Below are 22,476 nucleotides of genomic sequence, written 5' to 3'. Positions count from 1 at the left end.
AAGGACTATAGTCAATAATATTGTAATAACTATGTATTGTGTCATATTGGTATTAGATTTGTTGGGGTGATAGATAAAAGGTGGTTGGGGGACAGGGTGTAAAAGGTGAAGGGAGCAAATAAGTACAAACTAATAGTTACAAAATAGTCATGGGGGTGTAAAGTAAAGCATAGGGAATATGGTAATAACTATGTGTAGTGCCAGGTGAGTACCAGCCTAGCTGGGGGATCACTTCTTAAAATATATATATATAATTTATTTTCATGTGGAGGGCAAATAATACTTAAAGAAATTACTTACAGGAGGTCCAGGAAGACCTTGAAGACCAGTGAAGCCTCTGTGACCCTTCTGACCTCGGTCACCTCGGTCTCCATGATCACCTTTGTCACCACGAGGTCCTTGGGGTCCCTAGAAATAGGGTCATGGCATGGATATTGCCTGTTGAGACTACAATTTGCTACAATTTTACCTTTTGAATACTACAATTTTGAATACTGTATTTTATACAAAGTAACATATTTACTTACCTAAATAGAATTAGACCTAGGAATTTTTGTTTATTTTTTCTCAAGGAATGAAGGTGATCACTACAAACATAAGATATATATATAAAAGCTTTCCTAAAGATTTCATTTTTTAAATGTTTATCCTACATTCATACTAGAATGAGGTATTTTGAAGTTTGATCCAGCCTATCTGAAACATTTTCCAAAGACTATATTTCACATATTTGGCTGATATTGTTATACAAAAATATTGCCACTATATATAGATTTTTTTAAATTAAAATATCAGTTCTTATTTACTTAAGTTACCTTTGAAAATGAAATGATTATTAAATTTTCATACACAGATAAACAAACTGGACATTACAGCTGGGACTATATTAAATAATTGACCATTTTTGAAAGTTGCTAAGAGAGTAGACCTTAAAAGCTATCATCACAAGAAAATAAAATTTGCAGCTATGTGAGATGATGGATGTTAATTAAATTTACCATGGTAATAATTTCACAATATGTACATATATCAAATTATGCTGTACACCTTTAACTCGTACAGGTTACATGTCAATTATATCTAAATAAAACTAGGGGAAAATAATAATTGGCAAAAATTTGAGCAAATGAAAGAGGAATATCATCATTAAGCCACTCTCCTTGACAAAAATACAAAGGAACTGTTATCTTCATATTTGTAATATCTGTACCCAATCTATCAATCCTGATTCTGAAAAAACTAAAGAAAAAACAGTAACTAAGAATATTTTTATGGGATAGAAGCTACATCAAGAAAAGAGGTGAAAATTATCTGATTATTTTGATCAGTCTCAGGCTTCTTTCTTTTTTTATAATTTTAAGTCTTGGGGAATAAAAGAAGTTCCGGGGGCCAGTGCTTTACAGTAAACTGGCAAGTGGCTATGATCACCTCTACTATCTCTGCCATAACACATAGGCAGCTTTTTCTCTCTGACTTCGGAGAATATCCGAAGGCAGCTTTTTCATCTGACTTCGGAGAATATCATCAAATAGACAGTCTGTTTGGTTAATTTTTCCCTTACAATTTTTTTTCTTCTTGTTTTGTTTGGTTCTCTCTCTCTTTTTTTTAATTTGAATATTCTAATTGTCAAACAGTATGGGGACCTTTTTATAATTAAAACAAGACGGTATCTCAGCAAGATGGTATCTCGGTATTTCATATTTTATATAAAAATGTAAATTTAAATACTAAAATCAGCCTGAATGTTTCTAAAATGTTAGAGAGTTTCTTTTATTGACCCCAAACTTCATAACTGAAAATAACTGAACCAGAAAGCACCTATTTAAATTATTAACTAAAATTAATTTAATCATGGAAAACAAAGCCACATTGTTTTTGTAACTGGTTAAAAAACCATTCACTTGACATGCTATGTAACTATGAAATCTTCTTCAGTCAAGCTCAGACCAAAGCTGAGAATTATTATTTAATAATAGGCTGTGATTTTAAGGCTGTAATTGTTCTTCATGAATCTGCTACATATTGATTTATATAATGGGTGTGAAAGGAACATGACCTATTAGACTGCCTACGAGAGATGACTCATTCACGGTGAAATATCTATGTAATAACTGTGGAAAACAACAGAACGTGAGCAGCGTAATCTAGTTGAAAATAAAACATAATACTGGAATAGCACTTTTTAAGTTTACAAAGAACTTTTTTTTTTCCTCACAAAAGCCCATTTTCCTATGTGATTTTTAGAAAATCTCTGAGAGAAGGCTACTATTATTCCTATGATTTGGGGAGAACACTGTGATTCTAAAAGTCTTCATATTATTTGAAAGCATTCATACTTAAATTCAGAGTAGCAATATAAAAATTATACAAACAAATCTGAACCCCTCAGTATTATTTTAAATTAATATTTTTGTCCAAAGCTCAAGAAATTTGGTAATTTTCATTTATGAATCTTAAATTTTACTTTTTCTGTGGGAGTATATTTTATGTAAGAAAGCATATATTTTTAAAGAAAAACAAAGAACTTACAGGTAAACCACGTTTCCCGGCTCGACCAGGTGGTCCTATAGGACCCCGTGAACCCTAGAAGAAATTTTCACAAAAATAATTGATACATAAAAAAAATATGCATTTGCTAGATAGATACAGAATTCAAAAAACATGTGTTTGTAGTTGGAGACTCATATATATATGTGTGTATCTATATATATTCTTATGATTAATTGATTAATATCAGGCTAATGTCCCGAGGTATAAGAATGTGCTCACTATGACTCCAATAACACTTCTATAATCAATTTTATTAATTGACCTCACTGAAGATCACATTAATTGATTACAGTAAGACATCACTTGCTTAAATTTACTATGACTTCTTATAAATCACAACATTTGCAGATGATGAAAGTCAAAGCATCAGAATTTTTGAATACCTTTTAGAAATCAAACGTTTTCCTCTAAGACTAACACAAAATTAACTTATAATTGACTTTATCATTCTTTGTTGAGAGTCCGTATTCAAGTGCACATGGATGATTGCATGCATGCACATATGTAGCTCATAATACAGAATATGGATGTGTATGACTGTCAGTGTGAAACTGACTCTCCTTACCGGATCTCCTCTCTGTCCTGCATCTCCTGGAGAACCAACAGGGCCGGGAGTTCCAGGGGCTCCCTGAGAGCCAGGCAGACCAGCAGGCCCGGGGTCTCCACGATCACCCTGACAAGAATAACCATGATATTATTTTTTTAATATTTATCCTAAAACAGTGGTATTAAGTCTGCTCACGCTATTCATGATAAAAAGTACCTTTTCAAAAGCTTATTTTTTTAAATTATTTTACTTAAATATAACTTAAATATTTTTTCTTTATTTACTTATTAATAAATCAAACTGAAAAGAATAAGATTATTTCTCTCCAGTTTGACTTCATCGCTCCCCTCACTCTTGCTCTATGACTCCATTAGTTAAGGTTGCCGGAATATAGGAGTGATCACCTCCAGAATTTAGTATGTTTCTTAAACCAGCAGTCTTCATACTGGGGTATCTGTACACTTAGGATAAACAAATACTTGTCAAAGACTGTGAAAACAGAGAAAATTGTAAGAAAACCATTGTCTAGATTTCCAGTTCCTCATGTGTTCTTTCAGAAAACTGATCTGGGGCATGCTTCCCATCTTATTCTTAAATTATTACCCTTTTCCCATTTTATGAAAGAAAAGCAGACATCATACCATCTGCCATTCTATAATGGTGCAATGCCCCATAGAGTAAACACCTCTGGCACCAAACTAAGGGACTTTTCCAGAATGCAGTTCCCTTGAGAATAAACCAAAGAGGTATTTGGAAAAAAAAAAATAGGCTGCCTGTATTTTATCCAGGTGATCCAATTATGATAAGTCTCCAAATCTTGTCTCCTTAAGAAGTCAGAAGTGAGATGATTATTATATGAACAGGGATTAACATAATTAATGGAGTCGCATCTTTGTTTCCTAACAGAAATTATCTTATTTGATGAATTAATTTGGTAACCAGGATAAATTTGGGCAATTAGGTTAGAGAATAGACAGATAATACATTGAATAAGCTAAACTGGCAACTCCAAAATTTTGAAAGAAAAATATTGAAAGCACATGAACATTGAGAAATTATAAATTACTTCCTTTGCAACTGTTTAAACATATGGTTAAACTAAAATGTGATGATGACAACCTAAAATGCATATAGGGGTTCAGAGATATTCAAAATTATATCAAGGAGTACATCAGCAAAATCTTTGAAGACTTAAAACACTAAACAATATACTGACCAAGGGAAAAATCCATGGTAGATGGGTTGGAGTTACCCTAAGATTCCTCAAAACTCTTTCTTCCTGTTTCTTTGAATATCTACATGATACCTTAAACATGTGATTTAAAACACAAATGCTGGATGGTATAAGTATTAATCATATTTAGAGTATTTGAAAACTGAATTTCAGAAAAAGTGTTCAAGATCAATTAGATGGCTACTTAAGGAATCAAGATTCCAATCCAGGTATGTCTGGCTTCAAAGTCTGTTTTGCTACATGATGGGCTCTTAGAGTGGAAAGAGCCGTTACATCATAGTAGACCTTGGAGCAGGGGTTATTTTTGCCTTTCCAAGACTGATATGTAGTCTGACACAACTGTGTGACTGCCGATGGGGATTGAAGCTTCAGATAAAGTTGAGGGTATTTTCAGTTCTGGACATGTCTAATTTAAAAATACATCATGAAATATACAATATTCAGAAAGCCACATGGTTTACTTTCTCAAGGGGCATTCACTTTAGGTGGTGAGTAGAGAAATTTAGACGTCACACAGCTCTATTTCTGCTCCCATACTTTTGTGAATGAGTTTGAAATTTAGACCACTTCATATGTATCCTCATCTATAGCCTTCATGTAGCACCTAATATGAAAGCAATTTGCTTTCCTGCTCTTAACCAAAAACTCCATCTCACTTTGCTGTGTATTCAAATCTCATTCCATTTACAAAATCTACCAAAATTATGACATTTAAAAAAAAAAGTTTCTTCTATCACAAAAATCAGGGCTGTATGTATTCAAGCTATGAGAAGAAAGGTAGGTTTTTTACTCTTTAGTACTACAAAAATTTCAAATTGACATTACTCCCGATTTTTTAATCAATGAAATTGCCCTTACGCGTTCTCCAACAGCACCGTCCCGTCCTGGAGTACCATCATTACCAGCCGGACCCTACAGAGAATCATATTTGAAAAACAAATTAACAAAGTAATAAAAAAATCTCATTCCAATTGCCAGAAAAATTACAATATGTTTACACCTCCCTTCTAAAAATTATAATTAGCATTTGTGGAAATCTCAGTAAAAGAAAGGCTGATCTGCCATCTTTTCTATTACTTTGAATTGCTTATAAAAATTAACATATTGTTACTTAATATAAAGTCTTTCTATTTTTTATTTTTTTAAAATGGAATACACCCTCAAATTCTTTGAGATAAATATCAGCAATTACATTTGTGATATTTTATGTTTTGTTTGTATTACTTGTGAATGGTTTCTCTCATGTTTATATCTTAAGCTTATCCAAATAATATCCTCAAAGTTTTGAAATACAATGACTGTGTTTAGATGATATTAAATTACTTTTTAAAATATGTAGCCTTCTGTCCCTATTTTATTATGATTTTTTTTTTCAGAACTATGTTTTTACCATTTAATGAATCAATTGCTTTGAAAGGCGTTGATTGCTTCTTTCAAGAAAATGCGACATTAACAGTTTGGTGATTTATTCATAATAGCACTGAACACTGGAGATTCCAACCTACAATTTCTCAAATCACCTTTCAAATACTGATTTCCTCTCAAAAGAGCCTAAGTAAAAGTGACATCTATAATATTACTTTATAGTGATACTTAGGTAAAATTATCTCCACTTTGCCCTTTTCACAAGTTGTAATAGTTATATTAATCCTATCACCATAAAACTTGGCAATTTTGACAAATATGCCATTAACAGAATGAAATAATAACAAGAGAAAAGACTAATGGATGTGTCTTGTCATGTTCAAAACAATTTGGCAACAACCTAAATCAGCTAAAATACTTGGTTCCAGACTAGGTGAAGGTCAGTGCAAAGACACCCATCTTATTACCATTTCTTTTATTTAAAGATTTAAAAAATATATAGCTAACATACAGTATTATATTATTTTCAGGTGTACATCATAGTGATTCAACATTTATATACCTCAAGAAGAGATCATCGTAAGTCAGCAACCATATGACAACATACCACGCTATGACTACATTATTGAGTATATTCCCCATGCTGTACATTACATCCCCGTGAATTATTTGTTTTATATCTGGAAATTTGAACCTCTTATTCCCCTTCGCCTTTTTTCCCTTTTTAAAATTTTTCAATTATAGTTCACCTTCAATTATATTTTATATTAATTTCAGGGGTACAGCGTAGTGATTAGACATTTATATAGTTTAAGAAGTGATCCCCCTGACTAGCCTGCTACCCAATGGGAACTTTACATAGTTATTATAACATTATTGCCTATATTCCTTATGCTATACGCTACATTCCCATGACCACTTTGTAACAACAACTTGTTTTTCTTAATCCCTTCCCGTTTTTCCTTATGTCATCATTTAGTCAACTCTCTAGGGAAGTAGAACACATCAAATAACATCACTAAGAAACTTCCTCAGGTAAAACGTACCATCAACTTCTACACTTCTAAATTGATTTCTACATTAAAAAAAAAAAAGTCCCCATGACACACAGATAACAAGAGGAGAGTTACTTTCACTGCAGTACTCACTTCAGGTCCAGGTTCCCCTACAGGGCCATTTGAGCCGGGGGGTCCCACGGGTCCAGGTGGCCCTTTATCTCCTGGTGCGCCAGTTGCTCCTACTTTTCCTGGTGTGCCCTGGAACAAAGTATAAACGTGTCGACCACTTCTGAAGCAATTTAAGAACGCCAGTTCGCATAAAGACTATGTTTACTCAAATGGCACCTCAGTCCCTCCTTCCATACTAGTAATTATCCATTATTCCACAACATCCAGTTACTGTAGTGCCTTCTGAGAGGCATGCCCGCTTCTTGTCATGCTCATCCAGAGGTAACAAAGGAAATGAAACGTATCCTTTTCTATCAGCTCAGGCATGCACTTTGGCTTCTAATCTGGTATCTTATGGTCAATTCTGGCTGTCTTTCTGGAATGAGCGTCACTAGTAAGATACGCCCATCCTTATTCGCTTCTGCTTTGTCTGCTCAATTTATTTCTATATCCTCACACTATCATCTCATTATTGGGAGATTTTGTTTCCAGGTCCTTGGCTCACTTCTGATAAAAATAAAACATCCCCTCATTCTTGGCTTACTGATTTCAGATCTCTACCCGCCTTTCCCCCAATTCTAAGGCCCTGCAGTACATTTCTCTGTCATTACTCCATATAAAAGTATCATGTATATTTTTTTCTCAAGCATGTAAACTTCCAGCAGTAAAATGTAGTTTTTTTCAAAGCTAATAGTGAGTCAAACTGTTATCCATACTCCAGAGAATATAAAATTCTTAGTACCCTCCAGGGAACAGATTTCTTTCAGAGTCCTTATTTACAGTTCACCCCACTTTCACATCCAATATTACTTTAGCTTAACTACTTCTTTCCTTTGATGGTTTATGAAAACTTACTCTCTGAACTGTGAAATTTGGATTTCTTTTCATTAGGTATGTTTATTTTAAAAGAGGCTACCTACTTATCAGGAAATTATGTCCCTTCTCTAGTTCCTTCGATATTTTAATCTTGGAAGAAAGATTTAGAATAACCAAAAACCCATATCCTTATTTGTCTACTCCTCTAACCCCAAGGTTAAATAAATACATTTTCCAAAGACTTTGTAAGGTGCTTAACTTAAGAATTTGACATTTAAGTCAATAGGTTTTTAAGATATTCCAAAATTTATGCCTAAAAGAGCCTTTAAATCTATTAAGCTAAAAAAAAAAAAAAAAAAAAAAAGACAAAAGAAAGATACATTCCCCCTTCACAAATTATATTGCACACAATGAAATGAAATGTGACAAATGCAGCTACTCACTGCTGGTCCTGGCAGGCCAGGCATGCCTCGCTCTCCCCGCTGCCCAGGCATGCCAACAATTCCTCTCTGCCCAGTAGTTCCAGCTGACCAGGGGGACCATCTGGACCCTAATTTTGAGGATAAACTAGAATTAGAAATTTTCCAGGGTAAAAGTGTATGCAAGAGCTTTACAATAGATCATAGCTTTACAGGTTTTTTTTTTTTCAGCATAAGAAAAAGTTATCTGTTGCATAAAAACCATACTATATATGAGCAATCATAATTTATAATCCACACAGAACATTTCACATATTTAAAAGTAAAAATAGCTCATCAGTTGAAAAGAACTTGAAGATTAATATGAATATTGGTGAAATAAAAGAGGTAACTATTCAAGCAATATTTCTCCTCTTTTTAAAAAGGCAAATTTTAAAAAATAGAGAAATATGATTGCTCTAAGCACAATGATGTTTAGAGACATTGGGATATTAAACAAAATAAAGCGCTTTTAAAAATTTTCTTCATACAGTGCAGATATATAAGAAGAATGTATTCTTGTTTAGATTTTGAACACCATATCCATTATTGTTATATTTTTATATTTATACAGATACGTTTTTCTAGAGCAGAGAATGGCATATTAAAAGCCTATAGGGCATTAGGATTTACGAAAGTTCCCAGGGTAATGTATAAACAGTTTCTTTGTGACACTGATTATTATAGGATTCTATTAGTAAATATCTTAATTAGAGGTGGTCTAGAACAAAGATGCCAAACTTACAGGTTGACCATCTTCTCCTGGGTCCCCTTTGTCTCCTGGGCCACCAGGGGGCCAGCTGGTCCTCGATCTCCCACTCGCCCATGAGAGCCGGGGTCCCCACGAAGACCTGGAGGTCCCTCCTTCCCGGTTCCCCTAAGGGTCCCGCAGGTCCTGGAGCTCCCTAATAGAACACAGAAAGAACCCAGGAGGCAAAGTGGAAGCAACATTGGAGGAACTGCTGCAACAGTCTCTGCCTCAGAGGCACTTTTCCAAGTCTCACAGGTCCATTTTTTCTGTTAGATAATCAATCATTCGTAGATTTAAACAAAACACAGCTGCAGATTCATTTCCCAGAAGAAAACCTAAATTATTGCAATTACCTGTGAGTCATTGTTAAAAGTTTGTGCTGAAATTAACTTGAATTTTCAAACTTCTAAGGCTCTGCTCCAACAATGAATACATAACATTTTATTCTGTCTGATCTGATCTTATAAATGAAAGAATAACATTTATTAAACAAAGTTTCAGAGATGTTTTCCTAACTGAAGGAAATGAGTATTAGCATACAATAGTGCTGGTATTTAGTAACCAAATAGAATAATAGTCAAATATGGGGCTAAACATGACCTGCAAATCAGCTCCTCTAAGAAACATTGGATGATTAAAGATGAATTTGCTTGACAACATACCAGTATGAATTATCGGGATTAGAGTTGTTAACATGGGAAACAAATCATTAACGGATTAAATATAAGAATAAATAATAAGAATTAACATATGTGTATCTATATAATATGTACATAGATGCGTGTTTGTGTGCATTTCCTTGTGTGCGGGAGGGGCAGGGGCAGTGATTGCTCCACTACCAATGATCTGAATTACTGTATTGACTTACAATAGGGCCTGGAGGTCCAACTCTGCCAGCGGAACCAGGAAATCCTGTAGCACCCTAGAAATACAATATCATATAAGCAATTTTAAAATAACAATTATATATGCATTCTGGGATTTATTTTTTTCCACAGGGATACTTAAGCCTTTAGATTCCCTTCATTGTTTGACTGATAACATTTTTTTTTCTTGTATCCTATTTTTTTCAGAATGGATCTAGATTAATTGGTAGGAAGGATGATATTTTTCTCTTTCCACTTCCCATTTATCTTAAACATATACAAGTATGTTTAAGGTTAGGGCTAAAATCACATTAATATTTTATGTAACAGAATTGTAACATAATTCTGTTACAGAAATGTAACAGAATTATGCAAAGTGCTTCCATATAATTCATTAGTTCTTCCACAGGTAATATATTATTTATATTACATATGAGGCAACCGGGTCTCCAAGATCATAAAACTAATTTTAACCCAGATCTCCATCTAAGTAGTAAAATGCCCTGTCCACTACAGAACAGTTATACAAATAAAAATTTATTGTTATAGCTTCAGATTAGCTTTAAAATGGCCATGAAACACTAGATATCTTGACTAACTGTGTAATTCCCAGAGCTTCAAACCAACTTACAGGTGGACCCTGAGTTCCCCGACCACCTTTTAGTCCAGGAACACCAGTAGGACCCTATATAGAAAGAAAGAAACAAACAAAATACCACTGTAGTAAAGCAAAGTTTGCTAAACACAAGGTCTAAGCATTGGGCCCTGGGCCCAAATTGTCTTTTTTTTTTTTTAACTTACATGAGGGCCTGGGGATCCTGCTAGACCTTGGGGTCCAGGAGAGCCGGCATCTCCCTTCTGTCCTGGCTCTCCAGGTTCACCTTTTACTCCAGGCTGCCCATCAGGACCCTATGTCAATTGCATAAATAAGCAATTGATCATAACACTTATTGACAAATTATTTCACAATAATTATTATTAACATATCATTTAATCAACTATTGTAAAATGGTGCTTTATAATCAGTGTTAAAGCATTGAAGAAAAAAAACGGCCTGATGAAAACTTTAAAGACAGGCTGACAAAAATAAGTTATCCCACCACATTTTTATTATAACAAATCAGTATAGAATTGGAAATTGTGCAAACTCATTCATTTTTTGGGCCAAACCATGAAAAAATGTATTGGAAATGAGAATATTGCCTAGAAAACTGAAAACTTTCCAGAATCTTTAATATACCTTTAATAATCAACATATAACAATGACAACTAATTAAACACATGCTCTAACAAGAGGCGTGCTCATTGTAATGAAGAGATATTTGAAAATTATACCTGGGGTCCAGCAAAACCAACAGCACCAGTCGGTCCATTTTCACCACGAGAACCCTAGAAGGCAAAGATTACTGTAGCTGTCACACATTATCTAAACAGAAATGATATTTAAAAATACAATGATATAAATTTATAGTATCTTGAAATTATATATACAGAAATTAGACATATTGCGTGAGGAAGACCCTTAAGTGTGATACAGAGATAGGATCATAGAACAAAATTGTAAAGGTTTGAAGTCTCAAAGCAGTCTCTTCATTAATTAGTTAATGAGTTATTTACCTAGACTTGTTAGATTGTATAAAAATAATACACTAACAATTTTTAAAATTTAATGAGAGAAGTGAAAGTTGAAAATCAGGAAGTTATCAATAATTAACCCAATAGGCATGATTTTATATAAATATTAAGACAAAACGATAAATTGTTTTACTGCTCACTGTCACACGAAAGACCATCAAAATACTGTCACTTACAGGATTGCCACGGGAGCCAGGAGGGCCAACCAAACCTCGAGGACCAGGTTCACCCTAGAAAGCAGATTTTTAGATGGTTATTGTCCTACCGTGTTTGCCCGAAAATAAGACCGGGTCTTATGTTAAGGTTTGCTCCAAAAGACGCATTAGGGCTTATGTTCAGGGGATGTCATTCTGAAAAAATCATGCTAGGGCTTATTTTCTGGTTAGGTCTTATTTTTGGGGAAACATGGTAAATAGAAGCAAAAGATAATACATTTGTAAGGTGTTGGGCACTGTGTGTGGGTCAGAAAATGGGGAGAACTCTGAGATGATCTAGCCCAACTACCCTATTTTATGAAAGAGAAAACATGAGAGAAAGCCTGCATCCAGACCTCATGATTCTGAGCCTGCAAAATAACAATTTAGGACATGACATTACCTTTTCTCCAGTGGGACCCGCAGGACCTGGAGGACCCAAGGGACCTGGAAGACCCTGTTAGTTAACAGAACATAGGCATATTGAGGGAAAGAATGCACAGAAGTCTCCGTGTTTAAACAAAGAAAGGACTGTTTTGTTATCGTGTGGCTGCTTGCACAGAATATTACCTGTAACAAATGATAAAATCTGTATATTCTCAAGATTTTTCTATATAGACTATAAAAACTAAAACAATTTCCACTGAATTTTCTCCAGAGAATGTTTTACTCTCTTTCATCCAATTCAGCTTATCCATATATAACACTGTCTTCAAACATTAGTTCTAAGTGAATGCTGTTCTTTACGAGTATTTCCCTGGTTCTAACCTATTTCATGTTTCTAATACCTATTTTAAATTTGAGTACAGACTGAAAAGAGACCTTTCTTCTTTTGTATAGAATATTATACCCTTAAATTATAATATACTAGCAAAATATCACTTCTTATTTTAAAAAAAAGTGAAATTGTCTAAAGCATTCCATTTTCTATATTCCTCTAAGTTGAAAAGAAGTGTCACTACCCAGCTACACTGAGATGATGAGATGCTTCTGCTCAGAGCACAGGGGGCTACCCCATGGAAATACAAACTGGATCTTCTCTACATGTGGTCACAATATTTACACTCCTGAACTATACTGGAGTTCTTTCTAAAACACTTTTTCTCTCTGATATTTGGGTATTGCCTCTTCGTATGCAGCTCAAATATTCTTTCGTCATTTAATTTCTGCACGTCTTACTGAAGAAACTTAAGGAACAGAAGTGACTTTCCAATTTTTATTTTTGAAAAGAACATGGGAAAACTATAGTATTAATCTACTATACTTCCTTAAAGGATTTGATAAAATATAAAGATCATTCATTAAATTCACAGACATACTTTTCACATGTGTTATTCATTTTTTTCCTTTACTATAAGATTACTGCAAATGCTTTGTTTCTTCTTTAAAAAAAAAATAATCCACATTGGCCTCACTAAAAATAAAGCAGTCATTGCTTACGTTTTTATCTTATTACATTGCATTTTCAAAGTAGTTCATAAGAACAATAAATATGCCCTTCAGATTTCCCCTTAAAATAAACTGTCAGTGCACTTTGCCTTCAAACAGTACTGCACTACTTACTATGTGCTCCATACCATTTATGACATAAAATACAAACAATATACCCACTTTACTTAGATCATTTTTGAAATATTAAATCAAATATTATATTTAAATAAAAGACAAGACACATTACATGTCTATCATTTGCTAATTGATTAGCTTGTCTGAAAAAAGGGACAATTACGACTAAGGCTAAAATTTTTCTATATATTTTTTTAATCAAAACTAAAATAACCAATGCAGTAACAGTGGCTTAATGTGTAGAAGCAATATATTAACAGTAGGTCAGTAGGTTAGGTTTTTTTTATATACAATTGCTATTGCCAGGGCACAACCTGACAACATAACAACCAGTTTATACTGAAACAGAAGTTATTTGTCAACTTTTAGGAAGTACTCCAGGAAATGGTGAATGTCTGAGCAACTGCAGCTACCTGCCCTTATATGAATGATTCATATCTGAAAATACATTTTTTATCTGATTGTCTGATTTCCTTAGAATTTCAAATGCGTTCTATTTTTGAGGACCTAAATCTTGTTAAATATCAATTTCTGACATGATAGTAAACAATGCTTTGGCAATCAGCCATCCTTCTTCACATTTCACTTATTCAGCCCCTTTATTTATGAAAGCATTTATGGTGATTCATCATGCAGTACTTTTCTCAGCCCTAACATCCAGTATCCTGAGAAACGTTTATCATAACTCTGACTACTCCACAAAACTCTACTTGCCTACACTGGAATGAGGTCTATCACAGCTCATTGGATCGGCATTTTATTAGAAATAAACATTGCATATGAAATAAAAAAGATGATAGAGAAAGATAAAAGAAGGCCCCACCACTTAAGATAATGATCTCTCAACAATGATTTTACTTTTTGGCTTGCCCTAATTCAAGGTAAGCAAAAGGAGTATTCATGGTTGCTCAATGTCAAATCTCAAAATTGATCATTCTCCACATTGTGACCACCATGGGAACATGATGAACTTTATTTCAGAAAGTTCAGGCAAATTCATATGATAATGATAATACTGATTCCTAGCCTAGTGGGAAAAGCAATGATTTCACTTACTCTTGCTCCATCATTTCCAGCTGTGCCTTCAGCACCTTTCTCTCCTAGGCCACCCTGGGAAAACACAAAAAACACCATTTATTCATTTGGTTGTCTTTTTCCCACACTTGCATGGAAGTTTCATGAGAGCAGGGATTTCTCTCTTACGTTCATAGCTGTATCCCCACAAGCCCAGAACAATGCCAGACACTGTGCATTCTCTTGGTAAATACATATTTTTTTTTAAAATATGGTGATGGAAGGGGAACTGACTGCGTGGTAAACATACAGTGCAATATACAGATGATATATTATGGAATTGTACACTTGAAACTTAAATAATTTTCCCAACCAATGTCCCTCTAATAAATTTAATACAATTTTTTTAAATGAATGAATGATTTGTGACTTAGGATGGTAGAAGTAAAAGCCTGCCCAGGAAATCATTATCAGTAGATGACTGACTACAGAAAGCAGACTTACTCTGTCGCCCTTGGGGCCCGGAGTCCCTGCAATTCCTCTTTCTCCTGGCATTCCTTGAAGACCTGGTGGGCCTGTATCTCCGGGGGTCCCAGTTGGCCCTGGACTGCCCTAAAATGAAACAATAATAAGTAAGCTCACCTATATATTAAGATTAAACCAAATGGAATTTCTGTTTTAGTAGATCAAAAATAGTAGAATCTCAGAAATATCCTATGGTTCAACCTAGTGCTTATATTATTTATTTGAGAAAATTGCCTCTGAGTTCATTTTTTTAAATTAAAAAAAAATCACCTTGCCATTTTGATTGTTGGTTTACGTTTTCAACTTTTCTCTTTGAGGAAATTGAGCGCTAATTCAAATAAAAATTATAGAGTTTCTTTTTTTTTTTTTTTCAGTGTTTGGTAACAGGGGATTCTAACAAAGAAAGAAGACATTACATTTAGAGAGTATCTTATTCTCTCTGTAATAAACCTATGATGTTAAGCTGATGTTCAGGCTCATTCAGTGACTAAATTGATGCAGATCTTATGCAATCACTGGACCTTGAAGAATGTAAGGAATCTAATGCTGCATAATCATGAAAAATTCTCCTTGAAATGTTTGCACTGAAGTTGGCCACATTGTCTTCTGCCAATGTTAAAATGGTACCCAAAAGGAAATGGTACTGATTTTACTTTTTGATGTATCATATTTTCAGATTTCAAAAAAAACATACTTCCATATATTTTGAAGCAGAATTGTGGAACTTGAGACAAGGAAAATGGAGCATATGATTAGGAATACCACTTAATAAATTATGCAATTTTCTATTTCTATTTTTGCTTATTAACGGAAGTCATTAATAAAATTTATACAAATAAATATTAGGAATGGGTCTGCATATGAGAATGTATGTCTATGTGCACTAGGCCACATATCCCATCACAAAAGTAGACTTCTTTTTAGCTGACTTTTTAGTGCAAAGGAAAAGTCTAGTAGTTGCTCATTAAATATTTGTTGAAGAAAAAAATTATATACTCAAATAACGTGAAAAAACAAGAGAAATAACATTCTCGTCATGTGTTTATTGAGCAACAATTTTAGAACATTTAAAACACTGAGCTCACCGCCATACTTACCTTTGGACCATCAGGACCATGTCCTCCAGCCATACCCTTCTCACCAGGGAGCCCGGTTATTCCTGGTTCTCCTCTTTCTCCGGGATTTCCTCGTTCTCCCTAGCACAACATTGAAATGTCAAACATTGTCAGCGTTTGATCTAAAAATGGGTTAAAATGTGTTTAGAAATCTGAAGAATGGCTTCTACTGAAGAAAAATTTAGAAATGAGCAACTGTTAAGGCTCAATTTTCTAATTAAGTGATAAGAAATGAACTTGAAGTAAGGCTATACTAGCTTACAGCACAAAATATTTCTCATGAGATTGATTTTCATCAAGTAGAAGAATTTGAATGCTTAAAATAAAGCCCACTTTAAGATAAAAGATGCTGTTTTAAAACTGAAGCCAATGGAAACAGAGTTAATTACAAAGGAGAAAATACTTACTCTAGGTCCTAATGGGCCAACTACTCCAGGATCTCCAGGAACTCCCTACAAAACACATTTTTTTAAAAATTGGAAGAAAAGCTTTGAGCTAAATTTTATGTATTTATTAGAAATCTTTCCAGATCACACATCTAATTTCTTCTTATGTACTTTTAGAAGCCTGACTAAGCCCATAATATTGATGAAAGAAAAATGTGTACACTTTTATAAAAGAGAGGATATCACACACATTAGGTGGAAATATTTTTCCAGAAAAATTTATATTATAACTGAACGCTTGATTTTCAGCAATGAGAACTGGCAAAATATATCTCACAAAGACAATGCATTAGTTTTTTGTGTTTTTTTAAAGACAACGAAATACACGCTAAAGGCCTTTGATTACCTAATGGAACGTGAAAAAATAGAGGAAAGTGAAATTAAAAGCAATTAAGTGCGGATCTTTTAAACAGAATCAATTCAATTCAATTTAGTAAATATTTCTTGAACCTATAATATTGACAACATATTCTATTAGGAATTGTAGGTTCAAACTAATGCAGTCATGACTACATTAAAGATATGTTCTTAATGAAAGAAAAATTTGTCTTTTAAAACTCCAATTATTATTGTAATTGTCTTCCTACCCTGCCTGTATCTCCTACTAGTATAATATAGTGTCAGAGAAAAGTCCACCTTCCTCAATTGGATAAGGCCAAGGTTAATAGAGCTAAACCCATAGCATTCAGCAAATATTTGTTGAATGGTTAAATGATGAATGAATCATTCAAATAAAATAAATAAATTTACGTGCTTGTAAAATGATAGAAATAATATGGTTAGTATTTATTCATAACCATTTATAAAGCCTCCAGTAAAACTCTATAGTTATGATAAGATATATTTAGGGATTAAGAACACAGTCTTGGGGAGCATAAGATCTAGGCTCAAATCATATCAGCTCTGTGACTTTGAGAAAATTACCTAACATCTGTATGACTCTTGTTTCTCATCTGTATAGTGGGTATAATAAAAGTACCTACTACACAGGGTTGTTTTGAGGATTAGAAGAGATAATATACGTAAAGCAAACAAGAACAGAGCCTCACACATAATAAGTGATATTATGACCCAGTGATTTTTTTTTTTGTATTTCTGTTCTTATTTAAAAACTTACTTGATCACCTGGCTTTCCACCTTCCCCAGGAGGCCCTGGAGGACCAGGAAGCCCCTAAAACAAAAGCAAGAAAATAAAACTGTGACTCTATGAAAGTTTAATAGGCAACCAGTGTTAACAGTGCACTTTATCAATTCATAAAGTTTGCATGTTTATATTTTCAAGCAAGAGATATTGTTCAAACACAAGTTAAACAAAACAGAATGAGAAACCCACATATAATATAACATAGCAGCTAGTTTATGGGTTAGATTTTCATTTGTACATCATTTAGCAAAAAGAAAAAAAAAGGAATACCATAACAAGAGGTTCTTCATATTGTAGATTTTTAATGGCTCTGTAAATAATATTTTAGGTTGCTAGAATAATATTGAAAGTGAATCCTGAAAGTTTTTTCCCCAAATTATGATCATCCACGCTATTAAATAATCTACCATCACAATATTTAGATAAATCATGAAAATTTGTTCAGCAAAACCCTTTAGATACTGTGCTAATAAAATTAGATAAGCCTTACTATAGTTAAATAAATTTTGTTGAGGTATCAAGAACATTTTTAATTTAATGATTTTTCAATTTGAACATTTTTAATTTAATGATTTTTAATTTGTTAATAGTGTGGAGTTTTGATCAGTTTTTCAGGGTATGTCTGTCCCTTCTCTTTGAACAGAAATTTTTATTTTATTCAAATGTCTAGCTCGCTTTCTAAAAAGGATGACTTCTTTGAAATTTGTAGAATTTCACATTATTCTACCATATCATTTTACATTTAAAAAAGCATTGTTAGTAGAAGAAATGGAAAACTGAGTTAGTTCATACCTGAAAGCCAGTGGGGCCGGGAGGGCCCTGTTCTCCTCTCTCCCCAGCCAAGCCCTATGTCATGAGGAAAAGAAAATCAGGAAAATCAAGAGCCAGATTTTACGCCTGCTTCCTGTTTATGTGAACCACAAGAAGTATTACTATTCCTTTGTATTTCTTCCAATCATATGTTTTTTACTTTAGCCAGATAATAAACTAGTATCCAAGCTCATCTGTCTAATGGTATTGTTTGAAGTCCCTGCTGGTGAGAAAATATCTTTTAAAGCCAGCAAAGAGACTGATGGGACATGTGTTGATTTTTTTGATCCAAACTTAAAATGTGTGGAGCCAACCTTAAAATTATGGGGAAATTGGATAAATTGGACATGGAAAAAGTCATTACTTTCATATATCTAATCTAAAAGGGTAATATTCCGATTGTAGTTTATTTCTAAGTGTCATAAAAATGATTATTCATACCTTTAAAACTAGAATGACTAAAGAAAACAAAGCTAACATTTTACAAAGAATATTTAAAAAAAAATTAAAAAAAAAAAAAAAAAAAATAAAACCTTGCCACAACCCAAAACAAATAAAATGTCAAAATATTTCTAATAAACACTTCATTTTAAAATCCTAGGATGAAAATATACCTCAAAGGATCAATATTATTGTTTTTCACACCCTCAGTGGAAAAAAAAAACAGCTTAAATGAATGTTTTTAAGAAACATTATTAGAAGAAGGTAGGTATAATTCACTCTATATTTTAAGCAAAATAGCATTAACTGTTTTCAGATACTGTTTTCCTCGGCTGATATACTTTTCAACTGTGACACATAAAGACGATGAGGTAGCGTGTGCTATCAGCATTTTACAGAAGTTTAAAATGAAGAGACCAATCATTCTATTCAAAAGACAAAAGATGCCTGCACAGGAATCCACAGACAAGATATAACTAAAATTTTTCAATCCTATACTTTCTTAATTACTTCTCCCAAAACTTATTTATAAGTAAAGTCTTGGACAAATCATTTAAAAATGCAGTATAAATATATTTTTGTTAAAAGATCACATACCGGAGGGCCCACAGGACCAGAAGGGCCAACTTCACCATCTTTTCCAGGAGCTCCCTAGTATCACACAGAGATAATTTGTGAGATGAGGCCATGAGAATTTGAATGATCTCATGTTTTTTCTTTTCTTTTCTTTAGCAGAAAATGTATAGTTACCCTTTGCCCAGGAACACCAGCATTTCCTGCTTCTCCAGGTTTCCCAGGGTCACCCTAAATAATAAATAGAACTAATTTAAATTCCAATACATTTGTTAAAAACATGCCTGTTCTAAGTGAGAATGAGGATGAGATGGCAAACATATTATACACTGTACTCACACTGCTACCTTTGGGGCCTGGGAGACCCATGCTCCCAGGCTGCCCTCTGATTCCGATGGAGCCTGGAGGACCTGGCCGGCCGTCCTCCCCAGGAGCACCCTACAAGATTGACAGGAACGATGTAAGGGTTATATATGCTCTCTCTGGATACCACATCACCCACATTGTTAGTCGTCTTGCTTACGCTAAAACTTATATGTTTTGAGCTTTCCAACATTTTTATCTCGGTGAATCAGAACAGTTGAGCATCTAAAAAAAACTGTTGAAGTATTTTGACTATTTAGAACAGAAATTTTATTCTTATTCTATACACAAGTCTCATCTTCATGTCTCATTATACTCTCGTGTGAATAGAGGAAATCTCTCTTCTTTCGTTTACTCTAGTTTGTGGTAATGAAAACTCAGGACTTCTATTTCACATCTGCAGTATAAGGGAAGGGCCCAGAATACATAAATTGTCAAAATTCATACCTACTTATCTCTTAAATGTATTAAATTGCAAGGGCATCAAGATATGAATATATATCAATATAATGTAATGAATTTTGGGTCAATTTGAAAATATACAGATCCTAAGTATTTGCTTCCAGAAGGCAAGACATTATTAAATATGTAAACATAATCAGCATCTACATGATCAAAAACATTAACCTCAAATAAGTTGCACGTCTATTGAGAAACGTTAATGGCTGTGGATGTTGGTTTAAATAACTTACCAAAGGTCCAAGTTTTCCTTCAGGACCTTGGACACCAGGATTTCCTGTCAGACCCTGAAAATTAAAGTAATTGTCACTTTGTAGCTGACCTGCAATGGAAGTAAAGATTCTAAAGAGTAAAAATAGCATTGCTTTAAAAGGATCCCATTCCACTTTGCAATGCCCACTCTCAGTAACCTTAGGCTCCTTTGGACTGTCACAGGACCGTCATGGGCCTCGCCCAGCTGGCTTTGAAGAATTCAGGGCAGACAACACAGCATGCCAGCAGGGCAGCACCAGGTGTGACTCTTCCTTAGAAGGAGTCCTCACAGCACAGCCTCCAGGGACAGCCGCCAAGCCTCCCACAAGGGAGGCCAGAAGCCAGGGAATGAGTCTACATGGTGGATGCAGGAGCCACCCTGGCTTGGAAATCCCATGTAACCACTATTTGTAACAGCACCTTGAACATAGTATACTGGTCCCAGCAAGGTAGAACATGCAGGTACAAGTTACATCAAACTCAGGAAAGCCAAAGCTCTGCTTCCCACCAGCTTTTTATAATTCATTCATAACACTCCCAGTCCAAACGCAGTCATAAATCAGGGATCATTTTTGCTATAAGCCATGTTGACTGGTCATTCAGCTGGCATTCCACCTTTATCCAGTGTCTAAGGAAGAATATCTAAGCAGAGGTGAACCCAATTTCCCTTTCTCGTATAAAAGGAGAAAGGACTATCTTAGAATTTTACTTGTACATTTAGCACTGGGTTCAAGATAAAGAACTTATGTTGAGCCAAATGTATTTTTCCATCCAACAACTTTTTGTATAATCCCTTTCTTTAAGGGGAATTGTTTACAACGGAATGTAAGGGCAATTGCATAGTCCAAATAAATTTTCAAGTGACATTTTGTTAAAATGAAATTTATCAGGAATTCTCTCGGCCAAAAGTCAAACAAGTTGTTTATTAATATTCTTAAAAATTAGCAGAAAAATTGACAAATAGGATTTTTTAATTCATGTCAAGTGGTAAAACTATTAATACATATATGCCTTTGAAAAAGAAAGACTAGAAGTTATTGTGCTGTCTATACATGATAAAAATAACTAACCAGCATTTTAAAAATAATGAATCAGGTCAAAACCATAAAAAGAAAGAAATGTTCCAAGTTGTGAAAGTAAGCTAAATTAAAAATAGCAAAACCAAAAACCCTTCAGTGAATTCTCAGGAGCATTTGTCCTGGGTTGATACAGCGAAAAACTATATTCTTACCCGAGCACCTGGAAGCCCAGGTTCACCTGGACGTCCTGGGTCCCCCTGACCTCCTTTTGGTCCTGAAGAGCCTACTGGACCCCTCTCTCCTTGAGCTCCCTGTTCCAAAGCAACCCATAACATAACATGTCAGAAAAAGAGCGCAGGGCAACAAAAGTAAGCATATATAAAATCTTGCTTTACAAATCAAAGCATTAATATAACATACAAATAATTTGTCAAAATAGTTACAAAGACTTCTTTGTAAACAATGTCACTTCACATTTTGTTCTCATTGGGATTTCTTGTAGAATAGTGGTTTTTTGTCATTAGCAAATGAAAGTTGTATTTAGAGCTTCACTCCAATAATACAAATATTGAAAAACAAATTACAGAATTTTGAAAGAATCTATATGTCTAGATAAAGGAAAAATCATATACCAGTGAAAGGAAACATCTGTAACCTTTTCTTCTCAGGAATGTCCCTGAAAAGTCTGAAAACAAACTCCCATATTCCTCAATATACCTCCATTGTCCTCTCCCCCTGACACCCAGACCTCCATAATACAGAAATTGCACAAGAGGGATTTGGCATGAGGCCTGACACCTGTGTCCAACTCTTTTCTGGATCTGGCCCACATGGGCCAAGGCTAGGTCAACACACTGGACAATTGTGTCTTCTGGAGCACCACCCACATGAGTGTCAACATTGATAGGACAACCTCACCTTTGGTCCAGGTAAGCCATCAGAGCCCGGAAAACCACGATTGCCAGGAGCACCCTACAAATGACCAAAATTTGATTCTTAATTGTTGATGTTTTTGTAATATATAATGAGTAAGGAATTTTTATTTTTATTACTGAAAGATTTTAGAAGATGTGATCAAACGAACATGTAATAGATATGTATAAGAAAAAACCCGACTATACAGAATAAATTTAAAATTTTGAAGAATATGTAAGTGCTGAGTAAAAA

At 34.1% G+C, this 22,476-nt stretch overlaps 1 protein-coding gene across 1 annotated transcript in view; it reads right to left on the bottom strand.

Annotated features, from left to right (window-relative positions):
- The window catches only part of COL5A2 (collagen type V alpha 2 chain), a 134,669-nt gene that overhangs the window by 10,081 nt on the left and 102,112 nt on the right, over positions 1 to 22,476 (bottom strand). Inside the window, 28 exon segments of the mRNA XM_033112503.1 lie at positions 301 to 408; positions 2,530 to 2,583; positions 3,116 to 3,223; positions 5,190 to 5,243; positions 6,845 to 6,952; positions 8,122 to 8,207; positions 8,210 to 8,228; positions 8,882 to 8,934; positions 8,937 to 9,002; positions 9,005 to 9,041; positions 9,756 to 9,809; positions 10,385 to 10,438; positions 10,555 to 10,662; positions 11,089 to 11,142; positions 11,565 to 11,618; positions 11,986 to 12,039; positions 14,205 to 14,258; positions 14,667 to 14,774; positions 15,785 to 15,883; positions 16,210 to 16,254; positions 17,366 to 17,419; positions 18,185 to 18,238; positions 19,241 to 19,294; positions 19,394 to 19,447; positions 19,556 to 19,654; positions 20,272 to 20,325; positions 21,522 to 21,620; positions 22,228 to 22,281. Coding sequence (XP_032968394.1) covers positions 301 to 408; positions 2,530 to 2,583; positions 3,116 to 3,223; positions 5,190 to 5,243; positions 6,845 to 6,952; positions 8,122 to 8,207; positions 8,210 to 8,228; positions 8,882 to 8,934; positions 8,937 to 9,002; positions 9,005 to 9,041; positions 9,756 to 9,809; positions 10,385 to 10,438; positions 10,555 to 10,662; positions 11,089 to 11,142; positions 11,565 to 11,618; positions 11,986 to 12,039; positions 14,205 to 14,258; positions 14,667 to 14,774; positions 15,785 to 15,883; positions 16,210 to 16,254; positions 17,366 to 17,419; positions 18,185 to 18,238; positions 19,241 to 19,294; positions 19,394 to 19,447; positions 19,556 to 19,654; positions 20,272 to 20,325; positions 21,522 to 21,620; positions 22,228 to 22,281 — 1,899 coding nt within the window.

This window comes from Rhinolophus ferrumequinum, chromosome 8 (genome assembly GCF_004115265.2).
Source record: "Rhinolophus ferrumequinum isolate MPI-CBG mRhiFer1 chromosome 8, mRhiFer1_v1.p, whole genome shotgun sequence".
Classification (NCBI taxonomy): Eukaryota; Metazoa; Chordata; class Mammalia; order Chiroptera; family Rhinolophidae; genus Rhinolophus; species Rhinolophus ferrumequinum.
This window is presented reverse-complemented; position numbering and strand designations above follow the sequence as displayed.